This window comes from Mobula birostris, chromosome 3 (assembly GCF_030028105.1).
Source record: "Mobula birostris isolate sMobBir1 chromosome 3, sMobBir1.hap1, whole genome shotgun sequence".
NCBI classification, from domain to species: Eukaryota; Metazoa; Chordata; class Chondrichthyes; order Myliobatiformes; family Myliobatidae; genus Mobula; species Mobula birostris.
In genome coordinates, this window is record NC_092372.1 from 200,974,418 (window position 1) to 200,996,210 (window position 21,793).

Here is a 21,793-nt window from a genome sequence, read left to right on the forward strand (position 1 = left end):
CCAGAAACCAAAACATCAGAGGTTCACACCTCGGTGGAGTTCCAACTCCTGCAGGGCCACATCACATTTCCATTGCAAAATAACCAGGAAATAAACATCTCCCTGCTTGGAAATTCCAGTAGGATTACTGGGAATCAAATGGCTCTCCAGATGCATTAGAAATCATTGCTGTAACTTTGTCCACACAGCAGGATTTTTTTTAAAATTTAGATGAGAAAGATTTGTGTTGTGTTTTAGACGTACTAATAGTAATCCCAGAGGAACAGAAACAAAGGTGCAGAGAAATCCAGGAAGAGTCCCTTCCTCGACCTCTGCTGATGCCTTACTAATCATCTCTGACCCACTTCACAATATACAAGGTGTATGCCCAGTGTGGGAGAGAGACGAGTAGAAGCCACCATTATTTCCTGGTTCACTAGTACTGCCAAAAAGCATTTTATGATTTGTTTGCTTATCATTACTATACATCACATGCAATAAATCGATGGGAAGCAAAGAGAATTTGATAAAATTTATCAAATCAATAAGATGGTTTATAATTACTATACTCTGGCATGCAACGAATATATGAAAGAAAAACAGAGTTTGATAAAGTCCTTTTTCAAATTAGGAAGATTATTGATCATTATCATACACAGCATGCACTAAACATGTGGAAAAAGATCCATGCACAGGCACTATAGAAGTCTAATCTATCATATCCATAACGAAATTAACTCTAGAACATAAAATTGCCCTAGAAAATAACAACAGTTAAAAGGGAAAAAAAGTTAAAGATTTTGATTAGAGTGTCAAAGGGAACACTGCTTTAAATATCAGTTGTTGTGATTTATAGAAAAACATATTTCAAAAGCAAGCAAGAAAGGTTATTGTGGCATTGCAGGAATTGGTCAAGGCAGCTTTGTGCCAGCACGTCTGTACTCACGTCCTTAATCATGTCAGAAGTTATAGGTTTGTTGTTACAATCTATTGCCCCTTCTGATACAATTATGATATTCAGCCTTTTCTTTCCCGCACGGTTCTGAGAGAGAAAAAAAATTATGATTGTGTGAAACAATGTTGTATTTCAGGCAGGAGCACATTCTGCTTTCATAGTTTCCTTCCAGAAAATTCTCATCTAATGGAAATGCCCATACATCTATCTATTGGCAAGAAAAGTTTAATGTCAATGGCCTGGTGTTAGGCAGATATTTTGAGAGTGAAACTATGAGCAGGTAATGTGCTCCATGCTTTCATTTTGTCTAAGTACTCACGTCCTTAACGGTACTGGAAGAAATTCCCTGTCCATGTCTGTCAATTGCTCCTTCAGAAACTATGATAATATTCAATCTGGTGCCCCTTGAACGGTTCTAAAGAACACAGAAAGAAATGCTGGAAAAATGACACCATTGTTTTTGCAAACTGAAAGCTGTTAATGGCTCATCTTTTTTTTCTCGACCAGAAATATCGACTGTACTCTTTTCCATAGATGCTGCCTGGCCTGTCGAGTTCCTCCAGCATTTTGTGTGTGTCGCTTGGATTTCCAGCATCTGCAGATTTTCTCGTTTGTGAGCTGTTAATGGAGATTTTACAAGCCGCTCCCATCAAATACCTTTAGCCTGACTGAGTTTGGTAACAAAAACAAAAATGTTGGGTTTACAAGCAATGTTGCCAGAACTCAAGGAACTGAGCTATAGGGTGTGGTGTGGTAGGATTGTACTTTGTTCACCGGAGCGTGGGTGACCTTTTAGAGCTGTATAAAAATCATAAGGGGCACAGTTAGGGTGAATGCACATATTCTTCCACCTGGGGAGAGGGAAATAAAACTGGAGGGCAGGGGTGTAAAGTGAGAAGGGAGGCAATATTTAAAAGGGACCTGAAAGTCAAGTTTTCACACTCAAAGTGGTGTGAATATGGAACAAACTGAAAATTGTACAAGAAGATTTAAAAGACACATAGTTAAGTACATGGATAAGACAGGTTTAAAGGGATTATTATATAAACAGTTCATGAGTATGTATGGAATAAACATTGAAAGCAAGAGTAGCGAGCAAGTTATTAAAAAAAAACTATTCAGGATCATGTGCTCAATAAACTGAGGCAAAAAGGTACAAAACAAATTAAGAATCATCCTTTTTCAAACCTAGATCCAATCACAACAGGAAAGTTATCCATAGTTAGTACTGTCACTGAAGCATCATCCATACTTCCGAGTCTTGGAGAGAGCTAAGAGAGGCAAAGTTGAAGGATTTTTATTATGTGAACCAACCAGAGAAGCTACATTAATTCTCGACGGAATAGAGAAGGTTGAGAATGAATCGTGTAGAGATATTGCAATCTTAAATGGTAGAGACAGATTTACTATTCTCATTAGAAACACAGAAAGCCTACAGCATAATACAGGCCCTTCAGCCCACAAAGCTGTGCTGCACATGTCCTTACCTTAGAATTTACCTAGGGTTACCCATAGCCCGCTATTGATGGAATGAGCCAGAGAAAATAAAATGAAAGTGACTGACAAAAAAAAAAATCAGCAGTGATTTGTGGAAAAAAATATTTTAATGTCAGGGCTGGAATGAATGGTTGGGGCTAATGGTAAACTGTGTTGTTCAAAAGGGAGTTGAGCAAACACTTGAAGGAATGGGAAGAAGCCAGTTGGATTGCTCTCACATAGAATCAGCAGAATATGACAGACCAAATGGGCTCCTGCCCTTTGCCATAACATTTCTATTATCTCAGTAATGTGATTTGATGATTTGTTTGTAACATTAGCTGTATTGCTAACTTAACAAGGACATCGACTTACTTATCCCTAATGAGCCAATGCACTGCCAACATAATTTTCACACAAATCGTCATGACAAGCAACCATCTACTGACAGGTAGTTTTATCCGAATGCTGAAAACAGATGACACTAGTTTTAACAGTGATCCACTGTATTTAAACAGAGGCATATATACTCACATTCCACAAAATTAAGGATCAAAAGGACTGAAGATCAGAAAGAATGCCAAGATTTTTTTTTGTAAATGAAGATCTGGCTGAGGAAATTAGATGGAAGAACAGCCTTTCTGGGTTTGGTTTTCAAATAATCATACTCAGTAAGGACCAAAATCCTGTATTTCATGTACAACTGAACTTAACACTCCAAGGGAAGAGGATGTGTGATTGTGCTGTTCTCACTGTGATTTTGTTATACTTTGTGAATAAGGAGAGTACAAGGGAGATCATTTGATAAATAAATACAATTGAGAAACCCATAAGCAACAGTATAATTCTAAAGTAAAGATGGAGTATAATGGAAGTCTGTTTAAACAAACTGGCTAAGATCTTAAAATAAAGGGTAAAAGGAATTGTGGATGCAGTAGAGAGCATCCCAACAAGCCACAGCACTGCTTGGTACAGAAACCGCACTGCGGCGGACAGAAAGACTCTACAATGGGCGGTCAAAATTGCCCAACACATCACTGACACCAGCCTACCCACCCTCAAGGGCATATATACAGAAGGGTGCTAGAAAGGGCCCAGTAACATCATGAAGGATTCTAAACACCCTGTTCATAGACTGCTTGTCCCACTGTCATCAGATAGAAAACTATGTAACATCCACACCAAGATCACAAGGCTCAAAAGCAACTGCCTTCCTCAAGCAGTAAAACTGATCAACATCTCCATCCACTAACTCCACCACTACTTTTACTATTTCCTGTCAGTCATCTTATGTATACCCTAATATCACTTTCTGGACATGCGACCAATGTACTGTATATATCATCTTATGTATTTATATTCATTCTGTTTTTATTATTATTATTGTATTCTTTATCTTTTGCGGCTCTTTCGTACTGCATTGGATCCAGGTTAACAATTATTATCTGGAGTCCCGATGAAGGGTCTCGGCCTGAAACATCGACTGTACTGTTTTCCACAGATGCTGTGTGGTCTGCTGAGTTCCTCCAACATTTTGTGTGTGCTGCTTAGATTTCCAGCAGGATCTCCAACCTGATGGCATGAACACTGACTTCTCAAACTTCCGCTAATGCCCCACCTCCCCCTCGTACCCCATCCATTATTTATTTATATACACACATTCTTTCTCTATCTCTCTCTCCTTTTTCTCCTCTGTCCCTCTCACTATACCCCTTGCCCATCCTCTGGGTCTTTTCCCCCCTCCCCCTTTTCTTTCTCCCTAGGCCTCCCGTCCCATGATCCTCTCATATCCCTTTTGCCAATCAACTGTCCAGCTCTTGGCTCCATCCCTCCCTCTCCTGTCTTCTCCTATCATTTTGGATCTCCCCCTCCCCCTCTCACTTTTAAATCTCTTACTAGCTCTTCCTTCAGTTAGTCCTGACGAAGGGTCTTGGCCCAAAACGTCGACTGTACCTCTTCTTAGAGATGCTGCCTGGCCTGCTGCGTTGGTGTGTTGCTTGAATTTCCAGCATCTCTTGTTTGTTGACGATTATTTCATTGTCCTTACACTTGTGTACAGGAAATTACATTAAACAATTTTGAAAATTGAGGGATTCAGATGGCCATATTGAGGTAACTCAATGATTTTTTACTAAAGCTGTTAAAAGGATGAATTTCACATGCCATTTCTCATTTATTTGTCAAGAAGTTATTTTCCAGTAAAGGAGAAATGAAGCTTGCATGAACAGAAACAAGAGAAAATCTTTACCTACAGGTTGGGGAATCTGTGAAATTCATTGCCACAGATGGCTGTGGAGGCCAAGTCATTGGACATTGATAGATTCTTGATTACTAAGAGCAAAAGTTACCTGGAGAAGTCAGCAGAAGGGTTGAGCGGGATAATGAATCAGCTGTGATGGAATGGCAGAGCAGACTCATTGGGCTGAATGGCCTAATTCTGCTCCTGTGTCTTGTGGTCTAAATGTTGGTAGTAGGGCACCACTTCACCAGTAATGCGCTTGGCCTGTCAGGCACGTCCTGCCCATCAGTGGAACAATCTGTAGTTCCTACATTGACCTCATCAGTGCTCTCAGGAACCAATGGACCCAAGCCTAAGCAAGTCATCCTCAATCCCGATGGACTGAGAAGGAGAACAACACTTTACCTCTGAGAGTTTCTGACACATCTGGTCCTCCCATCCTTCACCTGGAGGACTTTCTGGTATGAACACCCAGTCCGCACCACAGGCCAAGGCACTCACCAGAGCAAGGTACCTATAGCAATGACAAACTTCACTTCAATTTCAAATTATTACATTTGAAAAGGTATTTGTCAATCATTTCAAACCAAATTGATTTTCAAACCATTAGTCAAATGTCATGTTTGCTCACCCACAATGGCGACCCATCACTTCCAACACAAAGGTCCTCTGGTGGCTGTGGAAAGAAGGAAAGCATTACAAACCACTCTTTATCTTCCCTCTCTAGCTTACCCAGATGTAATAATGTTCAGTAAAAGATTATTGTTGTTAAGCACAATTAAATCTCTTTCGCTTGAACATTCCCGGAAAAGTCTGCACCTTTAAAAATAATGAAAATTGCCTGGCCAGGATCAAAATGAGAACAAAACAACAAAAGCTGAAATTACGCCACAAAGTGGCATCTGCAGAGATAGAAACAGTTAATAGTTTAGGTTGTTGACCTTCCATTAGAACTGAAAATGTAGAGATAGAATGCAGAACACTACAGCTGAGGAACACACTCTTCAATTTATGATGGCTGTGCTGAACAGGATGCCAAATTGAATTATATCTATTTACCTGCACTTGATCCATATCCCTCTGCCTCTACATGCTTACGTTCCTGTATAAACATCTCTTAGATGCCGCTATCCTGCCTGGTTCCACCTCTACCTCTGGCAACATGTTCCAGCCACCAACCACTCTCTGTATATTGACAAAAAACCTTCTCATTTAAACATTCCCCCCCCCCCTTCTGAAATGCCTGCTTCGCTGCCGCTGATACTGTGTGATCCAAAATTTCTGGAGGGGAAGGCCCCAAATCCTTGGCTTTGCCTGTTGCTTGGTGGCCGGGGCCGGGATCAAAGCGCTCGGCAGAGATGGTGCTCGGTGTCGGAGGGCTGGTCAGAGTCTCGAAGTTTTCGGACGGACTCAGAGTCGGACTGTGGTTGGGTGCTTCCAGGATGCTGCATCGGCAAGTTTGCGGCGCTGGAAGCTCATGGCAGGGAGAGTTTCTTCCTTCTACCGTCTGCCTAGATGTTGGGGCTATCGGGACTTTGAGACCTTTTTTTTCCCCATGCCCATGGTCTGCTCTTATCAAATTACGGTATTGCTTTGCACTGCTGTAACTATATGTTATAATTATGTGTTTTTTGTCAGTTTCAGTCTTGGTTTGTCCTGTGTTTCTGTGATATCACACCGGAGGAACATTGCATCATTTTTTAATGCATGCATTTTTAAATGACAATAAACGAGGACTGAGTGTCCTCATAATCTAATCTAATGTAACCTTAAAGCTATATCTTCCAGTATTTGACACTTCTATCTTGAAAAACACACTGACTAATTACTCTATTTACGGCTCTCGTCATTTTATAAACATCTGTCAGGCCTCCCCTCAGTCTTCATCACTCTGCAGAAAGCAATCTAATGCTCCAGATAGAACAAACAATAAATAAAAAAAAACTGTTGTTACTACATGGTACAGGCAGCAGTACAGTCTCCCTTCAATACCATCCAGTTACTCATTCTAAAAGATTTACTAACTTTATTATTTCTGATTTCATTCACTTTTCACTGTTTTTATGTCCAATCATTCAACATAACCTCTGTTCACTAGCCATTCCTGTCCTTTGTCAATCAGTAATACCAGCATTTGCATCATCCAGTTTATTGCTGTCCTCTGCCCTGTCACTATCTTCCCCTTTGATATCCCTTTCCCACAGCTTTCTCTGCAAACTCTTTTTTATCTCACCTATTTCTCTGTCCTAATGATAATATTAATTCTTTTTTTCACTACACAGGATGCATGTACGTAGAGCTACAAGTTGAGGGGGAGAAGCTGACACAAGATTTGCAGGAACGTTTTATTGTGTGAACGTAGTGAGTGATAGGTGCCTGGATCACACGGTCAAGGATCATGGTGGTGTTCAAGAGGCATTTCAAGAAGTACCTGAACCTGCAGAAAACAGGGATATGGATCAAATGTGAGAAAATGGTTTTAGTTTGGTCTGACCTGCATAAGATTTCTAGCATTCATTGGTTTTTATTTGTGTATATCCAGTACTGCTTTTTATTTCAGATATCTGACACCTGTAGTATTTTGCCTTTAGGTGAAAATGACAAAAGCAGACTTTCCATGTAAACACACTAGATGGGTGTGAACAATAAAAATTACACACATCAAATGCAAAGGTACAGTTGTGATTCTTCTGGAGAAATAGATTACATAGATCTAAGCTCTTACAAGCTGATTAAAATACAAGACCATAAGATATAGGAACAGAATTAAGTCAATCGTGCCTGCTCCAGCATTTCATTATGGTTGACCCAATTTTCATCTCAGCCACAATCTCCTGCCTTCTCCCCGTATACCTCCATGCCCTGACCAATCAAAAATCTATCAACCTCTCCCTTAAATATCCATAAAGACTTGGCCTCCATTGCTGCCTGTGACAGCAAATTTCACAGATTCACCACTCTCTGGCTAAAGAAATCCTTCCTCATTTCCATTCTCAAAGGATGTGTCTCTATTCTGAGGTTGTGTCCTCTGGTCTTGAACTCTCCCATCATAGGAAACATCCTCTCCACATTCACTCTATCAAGGCCTTTCACCAGGTTTCAATGAGGTCACATCACATTCTTCTGAATTCTGATGAATACAGGCTCACAGCCATCAAACACTCTTCATATGACAAGCCATTCCATCCTGGAATCATTTTTGTGAAACTCCTCTGAACCCTCTCCAGTTTCAAAACATCCTTTCCAAGCGGCACAAGCCTGCTCACAATACTCCAAGTGAGGCCTCACCAGCACTTTATAAAACCTCAACATTACATCCTTGCTTTTATATTCTAGTCCTCTTGAAATGAATGCTAACATTGCATTTGCCTACATCACCATAACTCAACCTGCAAATTAACCTTTAGGGATTGCTGCAGAAGGACTCCCAAGTCCCTTTGCACCTCAGTTTTTTTGTATTTTCTCCCCATTTAGAAAGCAGTCAACCCTTTCATTTCTTCTGCCAAAGTGCATAAACATACACTTCCCGACACTGTATTCCGTCAGCCATTTATTTGCCACTTCTCCTAATCTACAAGTCCTTCTATAGCCTCTACTTCGTCAAAACTACCTGTCCCTCCACCCATCTTCATATCATCTGCAAACTTTGCAACAGAGTAATCAATTCCATCATCCAAATCATTGATATATAACGTAAAAAGAGTTAGTCCCAATACAGACTCCTGTGGAACACCACTAGTCACTGGAAGCCAGGCAGAAAATGCTCCTTTATTCCCAGTCTATGCATCCAGCTACTCAGCCAAGGCTCTACCACGCTAGTATCTTTCCTGTAATACCATGGGCCTCAAGGTTGTTAAGCAGTCTCATGTATGACTCCTTATTAAAAGCCTTTTGAAAATTCAAGTACACAACATCAATTGATTCTTCTTTGTCTATCCTGCTTGTTATTTCTTCAAAGAATTCCAACAGATTTGTCAGGCAGAATTTTCCCTTGAGGAAACCATGCTGACTACAGCCTATTTTACCATGTGCCTCCAAACAGCCTGAGATTTTATTGTTAATAATCGACTCCAACATCTTCCCAACCACCGAGGTCAGACTAACTGGCTTACAGTTTCCTTTCTTCTGTCTCTCTCCCTTTCTGAAGAGAAGAGTGACATTTACAATTTTCAAGTCTTCCAGAACCATTCCAGATCTAGTGATTCTTGAAAGATCATTACTAATGCCCCCACGATGTCTTCAGTCACCTCTTTCAGAACTCTGTCATGTACACCATCTGGTTCAGGTGACTCACCTACCTTCAGACCTTTCAGTTTCCCCAAGAAACTTCCCTCTAGTAATGGTACCTTCACACACTTCATGTTCCCTGACATCTGGAACATCCACAGTGAAGAGTGATGCAAAATACTTCTTCAATTTGTCCACTATTTCATTGTCCCCAGCATCTCCAGCATCATTTTCCAGTGGTCCGATATCCAGTCTTGCCTCTCTTTTATACTGTCTATCTGAAGAAACTTTAGGTGTCCTCTTCAATATTATTGGCTAGCTTTCTTTAGTATTCCACCTTTACCTTATTAATGACTTTTTTAGTTGCCTTCTGTTGTTTTTTTTTTAAAGCTTCCCAATCCTCTAACTTCCCACTAATGTTTGCTCTATTATATGTCCTCTCTTTGGCTTTTATGTTGTGACAGACAATAATTGATAATTTACATTAACAGACATGGATAGCAGGGTGGAGCCTAAAATGTTGGCTTTAACAAGCACAACAGAGAACAATGGAAATGGTCAGATTAGGCAGCATTTGTGGAAAGAGATGAAGAATTAATGTTTCAGGACCAAGACCATCTTGGATTCAAAGTGTTAATGCGGTTTCTCTTACGAAGAAATCCTCCAGGCCTATAGAGTGGTTCGAGCTTTTTCCGTTTTCGTTTCAAGTTAGAGCATCTGCCATTTTCTAATTGCTATTTAACAATAATATTAACCGTAATACACCCATCAGCACAGGCAGCATGGGATACAAGCTATCATCAGTTATACTAAAAAAATTCTTAGGAGCACAACGGAGAGAAAGCAAAGAGAAGATGAGCCAAAATCTGGAATAATAATTATCCAAAATCTAATATTCAATTATCTAATAGTTATCCATTCAAAGAGTTGCAGTAGCTTTGTTCAAGATTGTTGTATATGAGAAAAGTCTCTCATAAAGTGTTTTAGTGATTTTGGTCTGTTTCTGATCATTATACAGCAGAGAAACAGCTTTCAGCTGGAGTGTGCTATAGGTATATTTAAAATTATATTGTAAATTTGGCAGAAATAAAGGATGTTGGGAAAGGCGAGGGTGGAGTGCCACAGGAGGGGTGTGGGACAGGTGGCAGTGAAGGATGGTCAAGGGCAGTGGGGTGGCAGGGTGCAGACACACCTAGCCCTGAAACACCAGGTAAGGTCATTTGACTTCATACAATTGGTTTACTGATCACTACAGATCGTCTCTCTGGTGTTTCCTGCTCACTCCCCTCTTCCCTCCCTTTACCAAGCCATGATTTCCCTCCCACTGCCTTCTGCCCACTCTCAGTCCACAATGCCAGACCACATCATCATTCACATACATCATGCAATTTGTTCTTTTTTTGCGGCACCACTATAGTGCAATGCATAAAATTATTACAGTACTGTACAAAAGTCTTAAGCACCCCCGCTATATGCATGTTCCTAAAACCTTCGCACAGTACTGTATATAAACAGAGAGAGTAACCACAAATAACCTGTCAAACCTGTTTCTTGGCTTCTAACAAAAAAAATTGTATCACACTAAGTCTTCGAGTAGATAAACTACTAAAACAAGCAAAGTAGGATAGGAGATCCCCATTGTTTTCCTCCCAAGAGCTTTTATTGAACAAGAACACAAAATGCTAGAAATATTTGGTGGAACCCACAACACTCGATCAATCCACCACTAACAGGCAAATACACTGTAGCTACTCACTCAACAAGACAATTCTAAAGGCATCTCCTAAACTCTGTGACCTCTGCTACCAAAACTGATTTTTGGTGCGTGAGAATACCACTTTCAATAGGTTCTCACCAAATCACATACCATCCTGATTTGGAAGTATATCCTGAAGGAGGATCTTGGCCTGAAATGTCAACTATTCATTTCCATAGATGCTGTCTGACCTGCTGAGTTCCTCTAGTATTTTGTGTGTTGCTTTGGAAATATATCGCTATGCCTCTATTATTACTGAGGCTAAACTCTAGAACTATCTATGTTACAGCATTTTGGAAATATCATAATCAAAAGGATTTCAGCAATTCAAAAGCAATTAGGTTGCGCAAAAAAGAGTTAGCCTTGCTCATGATGCTCAAGTACCAATAAAGGAATTTTAAAAAATCACTGTCAACTCCAATATTTGATTTATGAATAGAACTTCTATCAATTGTAAACAATTATTTATCAAAATCCTGTCAAAAGTGACAGATACATTTTCTATTAGAATCTCGTTTTTTTAACCAAAAATATGCAGCAGGGGAAGGGTGTCACTGGCAAGAATTGGTCTCGCTTGCTTTTGTGTTGTTATAGAGTCATCGGAATAGAGCATATAAAACAGGCTCTTCAGCCCAAACAGCCAATTTCCCTGCTAAACCCAGGTGCCAACATATTGTCCATAACCCCCCAGGCCCATTCCCTCCATGTAAGACCATAAGCCCACAAGATATAGGAACAGAATTAGGCTATTCAGCCCATCAAGGTTGCTCTGCGATTTGATCATGGCAGATCCATTTCCCTCTCAACCCCATTCTCCTGCCCTCTTCCCATTACCTTTTTACACTCTAACTAATCAAGAACCTTTCAATCTCTGCCTTAAGTGCATCCAATGACCTGGCTTCCACAGCTGCCTGTGGCAACAAATTCCACCAAACCACCGGGTGAAGAAATTCCTCCTCATCTCTGTTCTGTATGGAGGTCCCTCTGTTCTGAGGCTGTGCCCTCTAGTCCTAGACTCACCCACCAATCCAAATACCTCTTAAAAGTTGGAACTGAACCCACCTCTACCACTTCCTCTGGCAGTTCATTTCAGGTACTCACTATCCTCTATGTAAAAACTTTACCACTCAGGCCTCTTAAGGATCTTCTTCTGTGCCCCCTGGTTTGGGACTCTCCAGCCCTGGGGAATAGACTATGACCATCTCACTTTATCCATGCTCCTCATGATTTTAAGTTCTATCAGGTGACCCTTCATTTTCTCCTGTTCTAAAGGAATAATGATTCAGTGTGGCCGGCCTTGCCCTATAACTCAGGCACTCTAGGCCTGGCAGCTTCTTCTTAAATCTCTTCTGCTCTCTCCCCAGCTTGACAATGTCTTTTCAACAACAAGATGGCCAAAAACATCTGCAATTCTCCAAGTGTGGTCTCACCTAGGACTTGTAAGGCTACAACAGTAATTGTCCTACTCCTAATCTCAATGCCATGACCGAAGACCAACATGCTAAAAGCTTTCTTCACCACCCAATCTATTTGCATGGCTGATTTCAATCAACTGAACACTGGAGCTCCCACGTCCCTCTGTTCCACAAACTCTGTTCAAGGGTCATGCTATCTGAGATTCAAATTCTGGACACAATTTGGAAAACTAGGTGGGGAGAGAATGGAGTTTCTTTCACTGATTCCAAGTTTCAAAGTCACACATACTTATGCTTTCTAGAAATCTTGCTTGAGGGATTCTTATCCCTCAATCACCCAAAATATCCTATTCTAGTGGGTTATTTACACACATAATATAGAAAATGGAGAATTCAGTTTATGCAAGAACAAAATATACTTAGTGGCCACTTTATTAGGTACATCCACACACCTGCTCATTTCTGCAATTATCTAATCCGTCAATCATGTGGCAGCAAGTCAATGCATGAAAACATGCAAATATGGTCAAGAGGTTCAGTTGTTGTTCACAGCAAACATCGGAATGGGGGAATTTCTGGCTAGTTTCTTCCACAGTAAAGACTGATGAAAAATACTTCTTAGGTCCATCCGCAATTTTTTGTCCCCCATTACTACATCTCCAGCTGCGTTTTCCAGTGACCCGATATCTACTCTCATCTCTATTTTATTCTTTATACAGTACATCTGAAAAAACTTCTGTATTCTCTTTTATATTATAGGCTAGCTTACCTTCATAGTTCATCTTTTCTCTCTTTATGGCTTTGTAGTTGCCTTCTGCTGTGTTTTTGAAAGCCTCCCAATCCTCTAACTTCCCACTAGTTTTTATTATATTTTATGTCCTCTCTTTAGCTCTTATGCTGTCCTTGACTTCCCTTGTCAGCCACGGTTAAGTCTTCTTCAACTTGGGGATTCATCTTTCCTACGCCTTCCAAATTGCCCCCAGAAACTCCAGCCATTGCTGTTCTATCATCCCTGCTAGCATCCCCTTCAATCAACTTTGGCCAGCTCCTCTCTCATGCCTCTGTAATTCCCTATAATAGTAATACATCCAATTTTACCTTATCCTTCTCAAACTGCTGGGTGAATGCTATATTATGATCACTGTCTCCGAAGGGTTTCTTTACCTGAAGTTCCTTAATCAAATCTTGGTCATTACCCTAACACCCAATCCAGAATTACTATTCCCCTTAGTGGATTCATCCATAAACTGCTCTAAAACACTATTTTACTGGCATTCTACAAATATGCTTTCTTGGGATCCACAACCAATCTGATTTTCTCCATTCTACTTGCTATTGAAATTGCCATGACTATGGCAACATTGCCCTTTTTACATGCCTTTTCTATCCTGTTATAATTTGTAGCCCACATCCTGGCAACTTTTGGAGGCCAGTATATAACTTACAACAGTGCCTTTTGACCCTTGCAGTTTCCTAACTCTACCCACAGGGTTTCTACATCCATTTATATAATGCAGCTCTTACAGTCACCTACTGGATTTACCTCTGGGCCGTGGTCATGATGGCATCTACCACTTCAATGATGCGATGCAATGCGGAATCTGTACCAATGGTCATGTCTGTCCCACAGAAATCATTGTCGATGGAGCCCACAATACCCACAATATTTAGGTGGCTGTACTTATGAGCTGCTTTCTTGTCAATTTTACCTAGGAGGGGGAGAAAGCAAAAAAATGCAAGCGCAAAATAATTAGGAACAGTTTCATCCAGTAAATCAGTTCAATATGCATTAAATATTAGATAAAGAAATTAAATATAGGGAAAGTAAAACCACATTACTTTTTTTTTAAAACCTGCTGCAGTAAAAATGATCACGCTTCATTAATGATATCGTAATGTCAGCGAGGGCACTTCAATCACTTCATGGTAACACACTGCTCCAGGGCTGTCTGATTCTCAAGTTGCTGCATCCAGAGGAGGTGTGCTTATCCCACTGATCTACTCTCTCTACAGTCACAACTGTGTAGTAGACACAGCTCAAACACCACCTACATATTCACCAACACCACAATTGTTGATAGATCTCAGCTTGTGTCAAGAATGATAGAGAAATGGAGGGCTATGTGGCAGGAAAGAGGCAGGCTGATCCGAGAACAGGTTAAGAAGTTGGCACAGCATGGCGGGCCAAAGGAACTCTCCTGTGCTGCAGCGTTCTATGTTTTATTAATTTCAGCACGACCTCAACATTCCCAGTGCTTGTTGGCACTTAGGGTCTCACTCCTCCTTCACCACTGCCCGGGAATAACGTCTCAAAGACTAGTCCTAATAGTAGTTTGGCAAATAAGAACCTTAACTAGAATTTGACAATGCAATCAAAAGCGACACAAAGCACTGGAGGAACTCAGTGGGTCAGCCAGCTTCTGTGGCGGTAAATGGACGATTAACCCTTCATCTCGACTGAAATGTAGAGGGGAAATAGCCAGTATAAAGAGCTGAGGGGGCAGGAAGGGATAGAGGAAGAGCAAATAGTCTCCGGGTCTTGAAGTGGGTAATAAGCAAATGGAGGAGGGGATAGTAGAAATAATGCCAGAAACTGAGAGGATTATAGAGCTGAAAATGGTGGAATCTGAGCAGCCAGAAAAGTGGAGCATGGGATATAGGCAGGGAGGTGGGAAGTAGTGGGGAAGAGGAACTTCTGGGAGGAATGTGTGCGTGATAGGCAGATGAGAGGACGGAGGAGAGAAACGAAACATGGTGGTGGGTACCAATAGAATGGGGGAGAGCACAAAGGGAGACAGAGAGATAATAGTTACGGGAAGTTAGAGAATTCAATGTTCATGCACAGGTTGCAGGCTCTCCAAGGAGAATGCGAGGAGCTGTACCTCGAGGTTGCAGTGGAGGGGGCTGAGGTGAAGGAATGGCAAGGAGTATTAAAATGGCTGACAACTTGGAAGCCTAGCCAATCGAAATGTTGACTCCATGTTGGGAAGACATTAACGGAAACACGTTGCCAAATTACATTTATTACCTTAGTACCTCTGAAATACATTAGTTAGCATTAAAAAAAATGTTAAAAATGTTATTTTAATAGGTTTGCTGCACGCAGAATAAATAACAGGTATGATTACGCAGAAAGATAGTGGAGAAAAACAAAGACAAGACTCACCATTTTCAGTGAGCTCCTTCAGTAGTCCTTTCCACTCTTCACGGAAGAGGTTGGCCCCAGTCAGACTACCGTCTCCCCCAATCACGCAGAGGTTTGTTATTCCATTCTTTACCAGATTATGGGCAGCCTGCAGACGACCCTCATGGGTGCGGAATTGCTTGCAGCGGGCGCTCCCAATTACAGTCCCACCCTGAAAACAAGACCAATCAAGACCAATGCAGAACCATACTTTGCCCATATAAGTGAAGTTACAATTTTTAAAACTTTGTAACTTGCCACTTCATAGGGATTTTCCCCTTTCTCACTGAACAATAACACATGATATTCTCAGTCTCTTGTTGCGATTCTGCTGTAGTCATTAGAAATGATATGCACTTAGAGGCCACTTTATTTGGTACCTCCTGGGCCTAAAAGTGGCCACTGAGCGAATGTTCATGGTCTTCTGCTGCTACAGCCCATCTATTTCACGATTCGACATGTTGTGCATTCAGAGGTGCCCTTCTGCATGCCACTGTTGTTCCACATCATTTTTTAAGTTACTGTCACTAATCAGTCTGACTATTCTCTCATTAACAAGGGGTTTTCACCCACAGAATTACCACTCAATGGATGACTTTGTGTTTTTCACCCCATTCTTTTTAAACTCTAGAGACTGTCATGTGTAAAAATCCCAGATCAGCAATTTCTGAGATACTCAAATCACCCCATCAGCAACCAACAATCATTCTACGAAGTCGCTTATTTTTCCCCCCCATGCTGAAGTTTAATCCTAACAAATGAACCCCTTGACCATGTCTGCACGCTTTTATGCAATGATGATTCTCTGGGTGGATATTTGCATTAGTGAAGTGTACACATGTACCTAATAAAGTTGCTACTGGGTGTATCTCTCAGAAAGCTGAAGAGCTTAAAAATGAAGGAGAACGTTTCCAATGTGTGATCTTTAAGGCGGCAACTGCCAGGGATACAATGAACACAGCAGGACATCTCAACACTTTCTTGTTCATCAGGATACTGACAGCTCTGTGCCATTATTCCAGATACTGCCAACCCAGGCTCCATAGATGAAACTATGTCACATAAACAGCAACTAACAAAAGGAATCCCAACTGTCCCAGCCAGCTGAACACGAGTGATGAGAAGCACTTCATAGGGATAGTAAGGTGGGATAAATTAATTGGCATTTGGGTGTGTAACAAGTGATATACAAATCACTCACGATCACAGTCCCGGAACCATACAGCATTGAAACAAACTTCTTGGCTTGCTAAATCTGCAGCTACCAGTAAGTACACATGCTCACTAACCTCACCACAAGCCCATTTTATTCTCCCTGCAGTTCAGTCGAATTCAGAAGAACTTGCAGAGTTGATTTGCCTGAATGATGCAAGGATTAGGAATTATAGTTGAGAGGCTTTGGCTGTTTTTAAAGCAATGAGGACTGAGAGAAGGTTTAATAAAAATCTTCACACTCATGAACAGTTTTGTAGAGTAAATATGAATAAAGTATTTCCAAGCAGCTATTTCTTCTTGGATACTTCACCCACTCTGACAAGCCAACTGCACCAAATCACAAAACACCTCGACCACTCCCCCCACCTAAAAGCTCACAACACTTGCCCAAGCAGCTCACAAAATGCTGGAGGAACTCAGCAGTTAAGGTAGCATCTATGGAGGGGAATGAACAGTCAGTGTTTCCAGCTGAAGTGAAGAGGGGCTCACCAAACTCCTGAACCTACCCAAGGCCCCGGACTTTACCCCCCCCCACCCCCACCCCGACCTAATCTCAACAGCCACTGATCATCTGACCTCCCACATACTAATCCCTCTACTATTGAGAAACCCTCCAGATGGACGATTGAAGCCTTGCAACCCTGACCAACCACCCTTCTTCACCTAAACACATTCCACCCAACTAGCAGCCTTGCATACGAGTTGGTGCAAGTGACTGACCTTCCGATAAAGGAAGGCTTTCCCACCATCTACAAACATCAGGTCAGGAACACAACAGAGTACTCCCCATCTGCCTTGATCAGTGCAACACACTCCAGAATAAAGCAGCCAACTTGACCACTTCCCTTAAACACTCATTTGCATCACCATCAACCCACGCTAGCTGCAACACGCCACCTGCAACATACAATGCAGTTACTCACCCACACAAAAGCAACTCTCTAAACTGTGATTTACACCGTTAAAACGAAAAGAGTTTAGGGTTCAAAGATTAGAGTTTGAAGATAAGCACGACTTGTCACATGTACATTGTAATGTACAGTGAAGTGCGCCACTTGCGCCGATGACCAACACAATCTATGGTTGGGCTGGTGACAGCCCCCAAGTGTCGCCATGCTTCTGGCGCCAACAAAGCATGCCCACAGCTAACCAACCCTAACCAGCATGGCTTTGGAATAGGGGAAGAAACTGAAGTAACTGGACGAAATGCACATAGTCATGGGGAGCACATACAAACATCTTAGAGGGGGAATGGAACTGCACTGGGAATTGAACCCCACTCACTGATCGCTGGCATTTTAAAGCTGTGTGCTAACCGGTACACGAACAGAAATCGCCCCCATTTCCAGGATCCCCTGCAAATCACGTGCCATCTGATCTTGGAAATATATTGCTGTTCTTTTATTACTGGTTCTAAATGTTTCGAGACGGATATTTCAGATAAAAACAACGGCGCATGCACACCAACTTTAATCGTCTACTCACGAATGCATGTACAAGTATATCATAACATCCCCCCTTTTATCAAAACAAAGAAAAGGAACAATTGTATTAACAATTAACAGAATTCCATGATCAACTTATCGATACCATACTATACCACCAGAACCTGATCATTATGATGAATTTGTCCCACTAATCTGGAAAGTAGCACAGCAAAACGTACCTAAAGGCTGCAGAACCAAATATATTCAGGGATTGACTAGTGATATCAAGCAAAATTATGATGAGTATGTCAACTTGTACGACCAAGACCCATTTGGTCAAGACACAATTGAAATGGGAGAGTCAGTTCTGTCCCTACTGAGCCAAGAGAGCGTTGGCAGGAACTGATAGAAAACAAAGACATGACCAAGAACAGTAAGAAGGCATGGGCAACTGTTCGGAAACTCAACTCAGACAAAAGACCACCATAGAGAATTGCTGCTGTAACACCCAATCAGGTTGCCCACCAACTGATACTAAATGGTCGACCAAATAACAAAGGACAGAGGCAAAAGAAAGAGCAACATCAGGAGATGGAGTCAGCTCTCTCAAACGAGAATAACAACTTCCCACTTCTCACCCTAGAAGAATTAAAGGATGAAATATCACAGCTAAAATCCAACAAAGCTGCTGGCATAGATAAGATTCTTAATGAATTCCTTAAACATCTTGGACCTAAAGCACTCCACTGGCTTCTGTCCCTTTTTAACCGTTGCCTAAGATCATTAAAGATACCTAAAAAGTGGAGAAGAGCCAAAGTTGTTGCTCTTGTAAAACCCAATAAAGACCCCAACATTCCTAAAAACTGCAGACCAATTTCCTTGCTCTGCACCCTCTATAAACTCTACGAGAGACTCATACGGAAAAGAATATCCCCCTTAGTCAAAGATCTTCTAACACCAGACCAAGCCGGGTTCAGGCCAGGCCACTCTTGCTGCGGTCAAGTCCTGAACTTAATCCAGTATATTGAGGATGGCTTTGAAGTGTGACAAATTACAGGGGCAGTATTCATTGACTTAACAGCAGCATACGACACTGTGAATCACAGTGGCCTTCTACTGAAATTACCTAAAATGTTAAAGAACAAAACCACAGTCAAGGTAATAAGAAGCCTCCTAGAAAATCGTAGATTTTATGTAGAAATGAATGGAATTAAGAGTAGGTGGCGTCCACAAAAGAACGGACTACCACAGGGATCAGTCCTGGCACCTCTACTATTTAATGTCTACACAAATGACCAACCAACCTTTCTTAACATGCGCAGGTTTATCTATGCAGTTGACCTATGCATAGCAACACAAGCTAACTCCTTCCAAGAAGTTGAAGTACGACTTATAGCAGTCCTCGAAGCAATGTAGCAGTATTATGAAAAATGGTCTCTGAACCCAAATCCATCAAAAACTCAAGTGTGTGCATTCCACCTGAGGGATCGAGAAGCAGCTCAGAAACTCAAGAACTTCTGGTGCGGGAAGGAGCTCAAACACTATCCGACTCCAATTTACCTGGGCATGACACTGGATAGGATGCTCTCATTTGCCACCCACATCCAAAAACTCCAAGGGGAAGTTGGGTCTCGCGATCCTCTTTTGAAAAAATTAGCAGGCATGAAATGGGAAGCTAATGTTCACACACTCAGATCAACTGCCCTAGCACTCTGCTATGCACCTGCAGAATACTGTGCACCTATGTGGGGCAAATCAGCCCATGCAAAGAAAATAGACCCGTTGCTTAACGAAGCCTGCTGAATAATCACGGGCACACTGTGCCCCACACCCACCAACATCATTTACAGACTTGCAGGCATTACTCCCCCAGAGATCCAAAGACAGACTACAACAAAAACTGAAAAAGGTAAGCAGAACTCAGAACTACAGCACCCACTACATCATCATGTGCCAGTTTCCAACGGCCTAAAATCGAGGAGAAGCTCTGCTACAGTGGGGGAACTACCGCACGGAACATCCTCCTAAACATACAGGATTGACCTCTGGCAACAAACAGAAGCCCGAACCCCACCAAACAATACAGTGCAAGACCCCACAGAAATGTTGCCAGACGGGGCACTGCTTGACAGACGGAAGTGGTGCGCTCTCAACAGAGCGAGAGCGGGAGTTTGTAGGACGGGAGACGATATGGTGAAGTGGGGATTAAAGACCAGCGAATCCTGTGAGTGTGGCGAAACGGTGCAGAACATTGAGCATGCTCTGCACAACTGCCCACTCTCACCTGATTTAGCTGACACTGACCTGCTCAACGTCAACCAAACAACACTAGAGTGGCTGGCTGTCTGGTGTGACAAGCTATGGTAATTAACAATTAAACTCAATTTCTCTGAAGTCTGCTTTCCAGCGTAGTTTCATGGAATTAACTTTCAAAGGATTCATTAATCATGCCTTATGTCTTTATGCCTGTCACAAATATATACCACTCATTATTTCCGTTTGTATGAGCATATACACAAAATATAAAACATACTAAAATTTGACCTCAACTTCAAACTACACAACCTCAAATAGGACATGATCCTTCTTTTGAGTATAAACATGACATTAAAATGCCAAATAGTGTCACAGACTTATTGTTCAATTGTTCATGCAATTATTTAATGTGGGACAAAGTCTTCTAGATACTGTGGCCTTTTCACTGTGCGGCCAGAACGAGTTTTTACTGTTTTGTCCGAGTCCTGTTGTTTGTTATTTGCATGCTTCAATGTTTGTGTTAGTGTTTGTGTTGTGTCATTAGCCTCTGCTAGTGTTTGGCTGTGTGTATTTAATGCAGTAGGCACACTGTGGTCACTGATCTCAGTTGTTTGACTGTTCATATGTGATTTAGCTTTTCAGACGGTTCCTCGGCCGTCTTTCATAGACGTGTGCGATTACGTCGGTAGATCCCAGAAGGGGTTTGAACTACATATGAACGCTCATCAAGGCTCTGACACACAATTGCTTTCTCCCAATTCGTTTTACCTTGCACCAGGGGTTGCATGCGCACGATATCTCCCTCGTCGAGTGCGGCAAGATCTTTGGCTGATTTGTTGTAATTGTTGGCCTGCTGCTGGAAGTGTTGTTTCATATGCTCGCGTTCGCGTACAACTCTGGGTTCCAGTAAACTCGCTGTTATAGGCAGGAGCGTGCATGTGTGGCGATTCATCAAACGCTGGGCAGGACTCGTGCTGAGCCCTTGCGAAGGTGTATTGTGATGGTCTAGAAGTGCGAGGTCGGGATCTGCTCGTGATTTGTTGCTCTTTGTGAGGATCTGCTTAGCTGTTCTAACTGCTGATTCAGCTTTTCCATTCGCTCTGCTATTTCCAGGGCTGCTGCACAAGTGCTCAAAATCCCATTCTCGTGCAAATCTGTGAAACTCCGCTGACGTGTATCGTGGCCCATTACCACTTGTGTTGGGGTATCATATCTTGCAAAATGAGCCTTCAATTTGCGAATAACGGCTGTACTGGTCGTATCGCAAAGAAGATCTACCTCGAAGAAACTGCTGTAGTAATCAACGGTGATGAGGTTCTCTTTTCCTTCAAGTGTAAACAGATCAGTACCTATCTTTTCCCACGGCTGAGCAGGTACCTCATGACTCATAAGCGATTCTTTCTGCTGACTCATTTCGTATGTGCGACATCACATGTTGCTTGATGTCGCTGCTCATGCCTGACCAAAAAAGACATTCGCGTGCACATCTGAGGCATCCTTCTACGCCCAAATGCGACGAATGAATTCTTTCCTTCATTTGCTTTCGCTCACTTTGCGGTATGGTGACAGGCTCACCTTTGAAGATTAAGCCGTCTTGGACTGCGAGCTCATCCCCATAGCTATAGTAAGGTGTGAGTTGTTCTGGTAACGCGTCACGTTCGGCC

At 41.8% G+C, this 21,793-nt stretch overlaps 2 protein-coding genes across 4 annotated transcripts in view; one reads left to right on the forward strand and one right to left on the reverse strand.

Annotated features, from left to right (window-relative positions):
* The window catches only part of pitrm1 (pitrilysin metallopeptidase 1), a 121,182-nt gene extending 113,953 nt beyond the window's left edge, over window positions 1–7,229 (forward strand). Inside the window, exon 28 of the transcript XR_011885511.1 lies at window positions 6,932–7,229. The gene's annotated coding sequence lies outside the window, so the exon portion shown is untranslated. The remainder of the gene's footprint in view (window positions 1–6,931) is intronic.
* Window positions 1–21,793, reverse strand: part of LOC140195531 (ATP-dependent 6-phosphofructokinase, platelet type-like) — a 128,387-nt gene that overhangs the window by 54,342 nt on the left and 52,252 nt on the right. For 2 of the 3 annotated variants that reach the window (XM_072254001.1, XM_072253999.1), the window contains exons 4-8: window positions 15,214–15,403; window positions 13,591–13,756; window positions 5,281–5,325; window positions 5,055–5,163; window positions 926–1,021 (exon numbers count right to left, since the gene is read on the reverse strand). In XM_072254001.1, the coding sequence (XP_072110102.1) occupies window positions 926–1,021; window positions 5,055–5,163; window positions 5,281–5,325; window positions 13,591–13,756; window positions 15,214–15,403 (606 nt within the window). Of the gene's footprint in view, window positions 1–925; window positions 1,022–1,253; window positions 1,350–5,054; window positions 5,164–5,280; window positions 5,326–13,590; window positions 13,757–15,213; window positions 15,404–21,793 lie in introns of all 3 variants that reach the window. The other variant, XM_072254000.1, reaches the window with a different exon arrangement.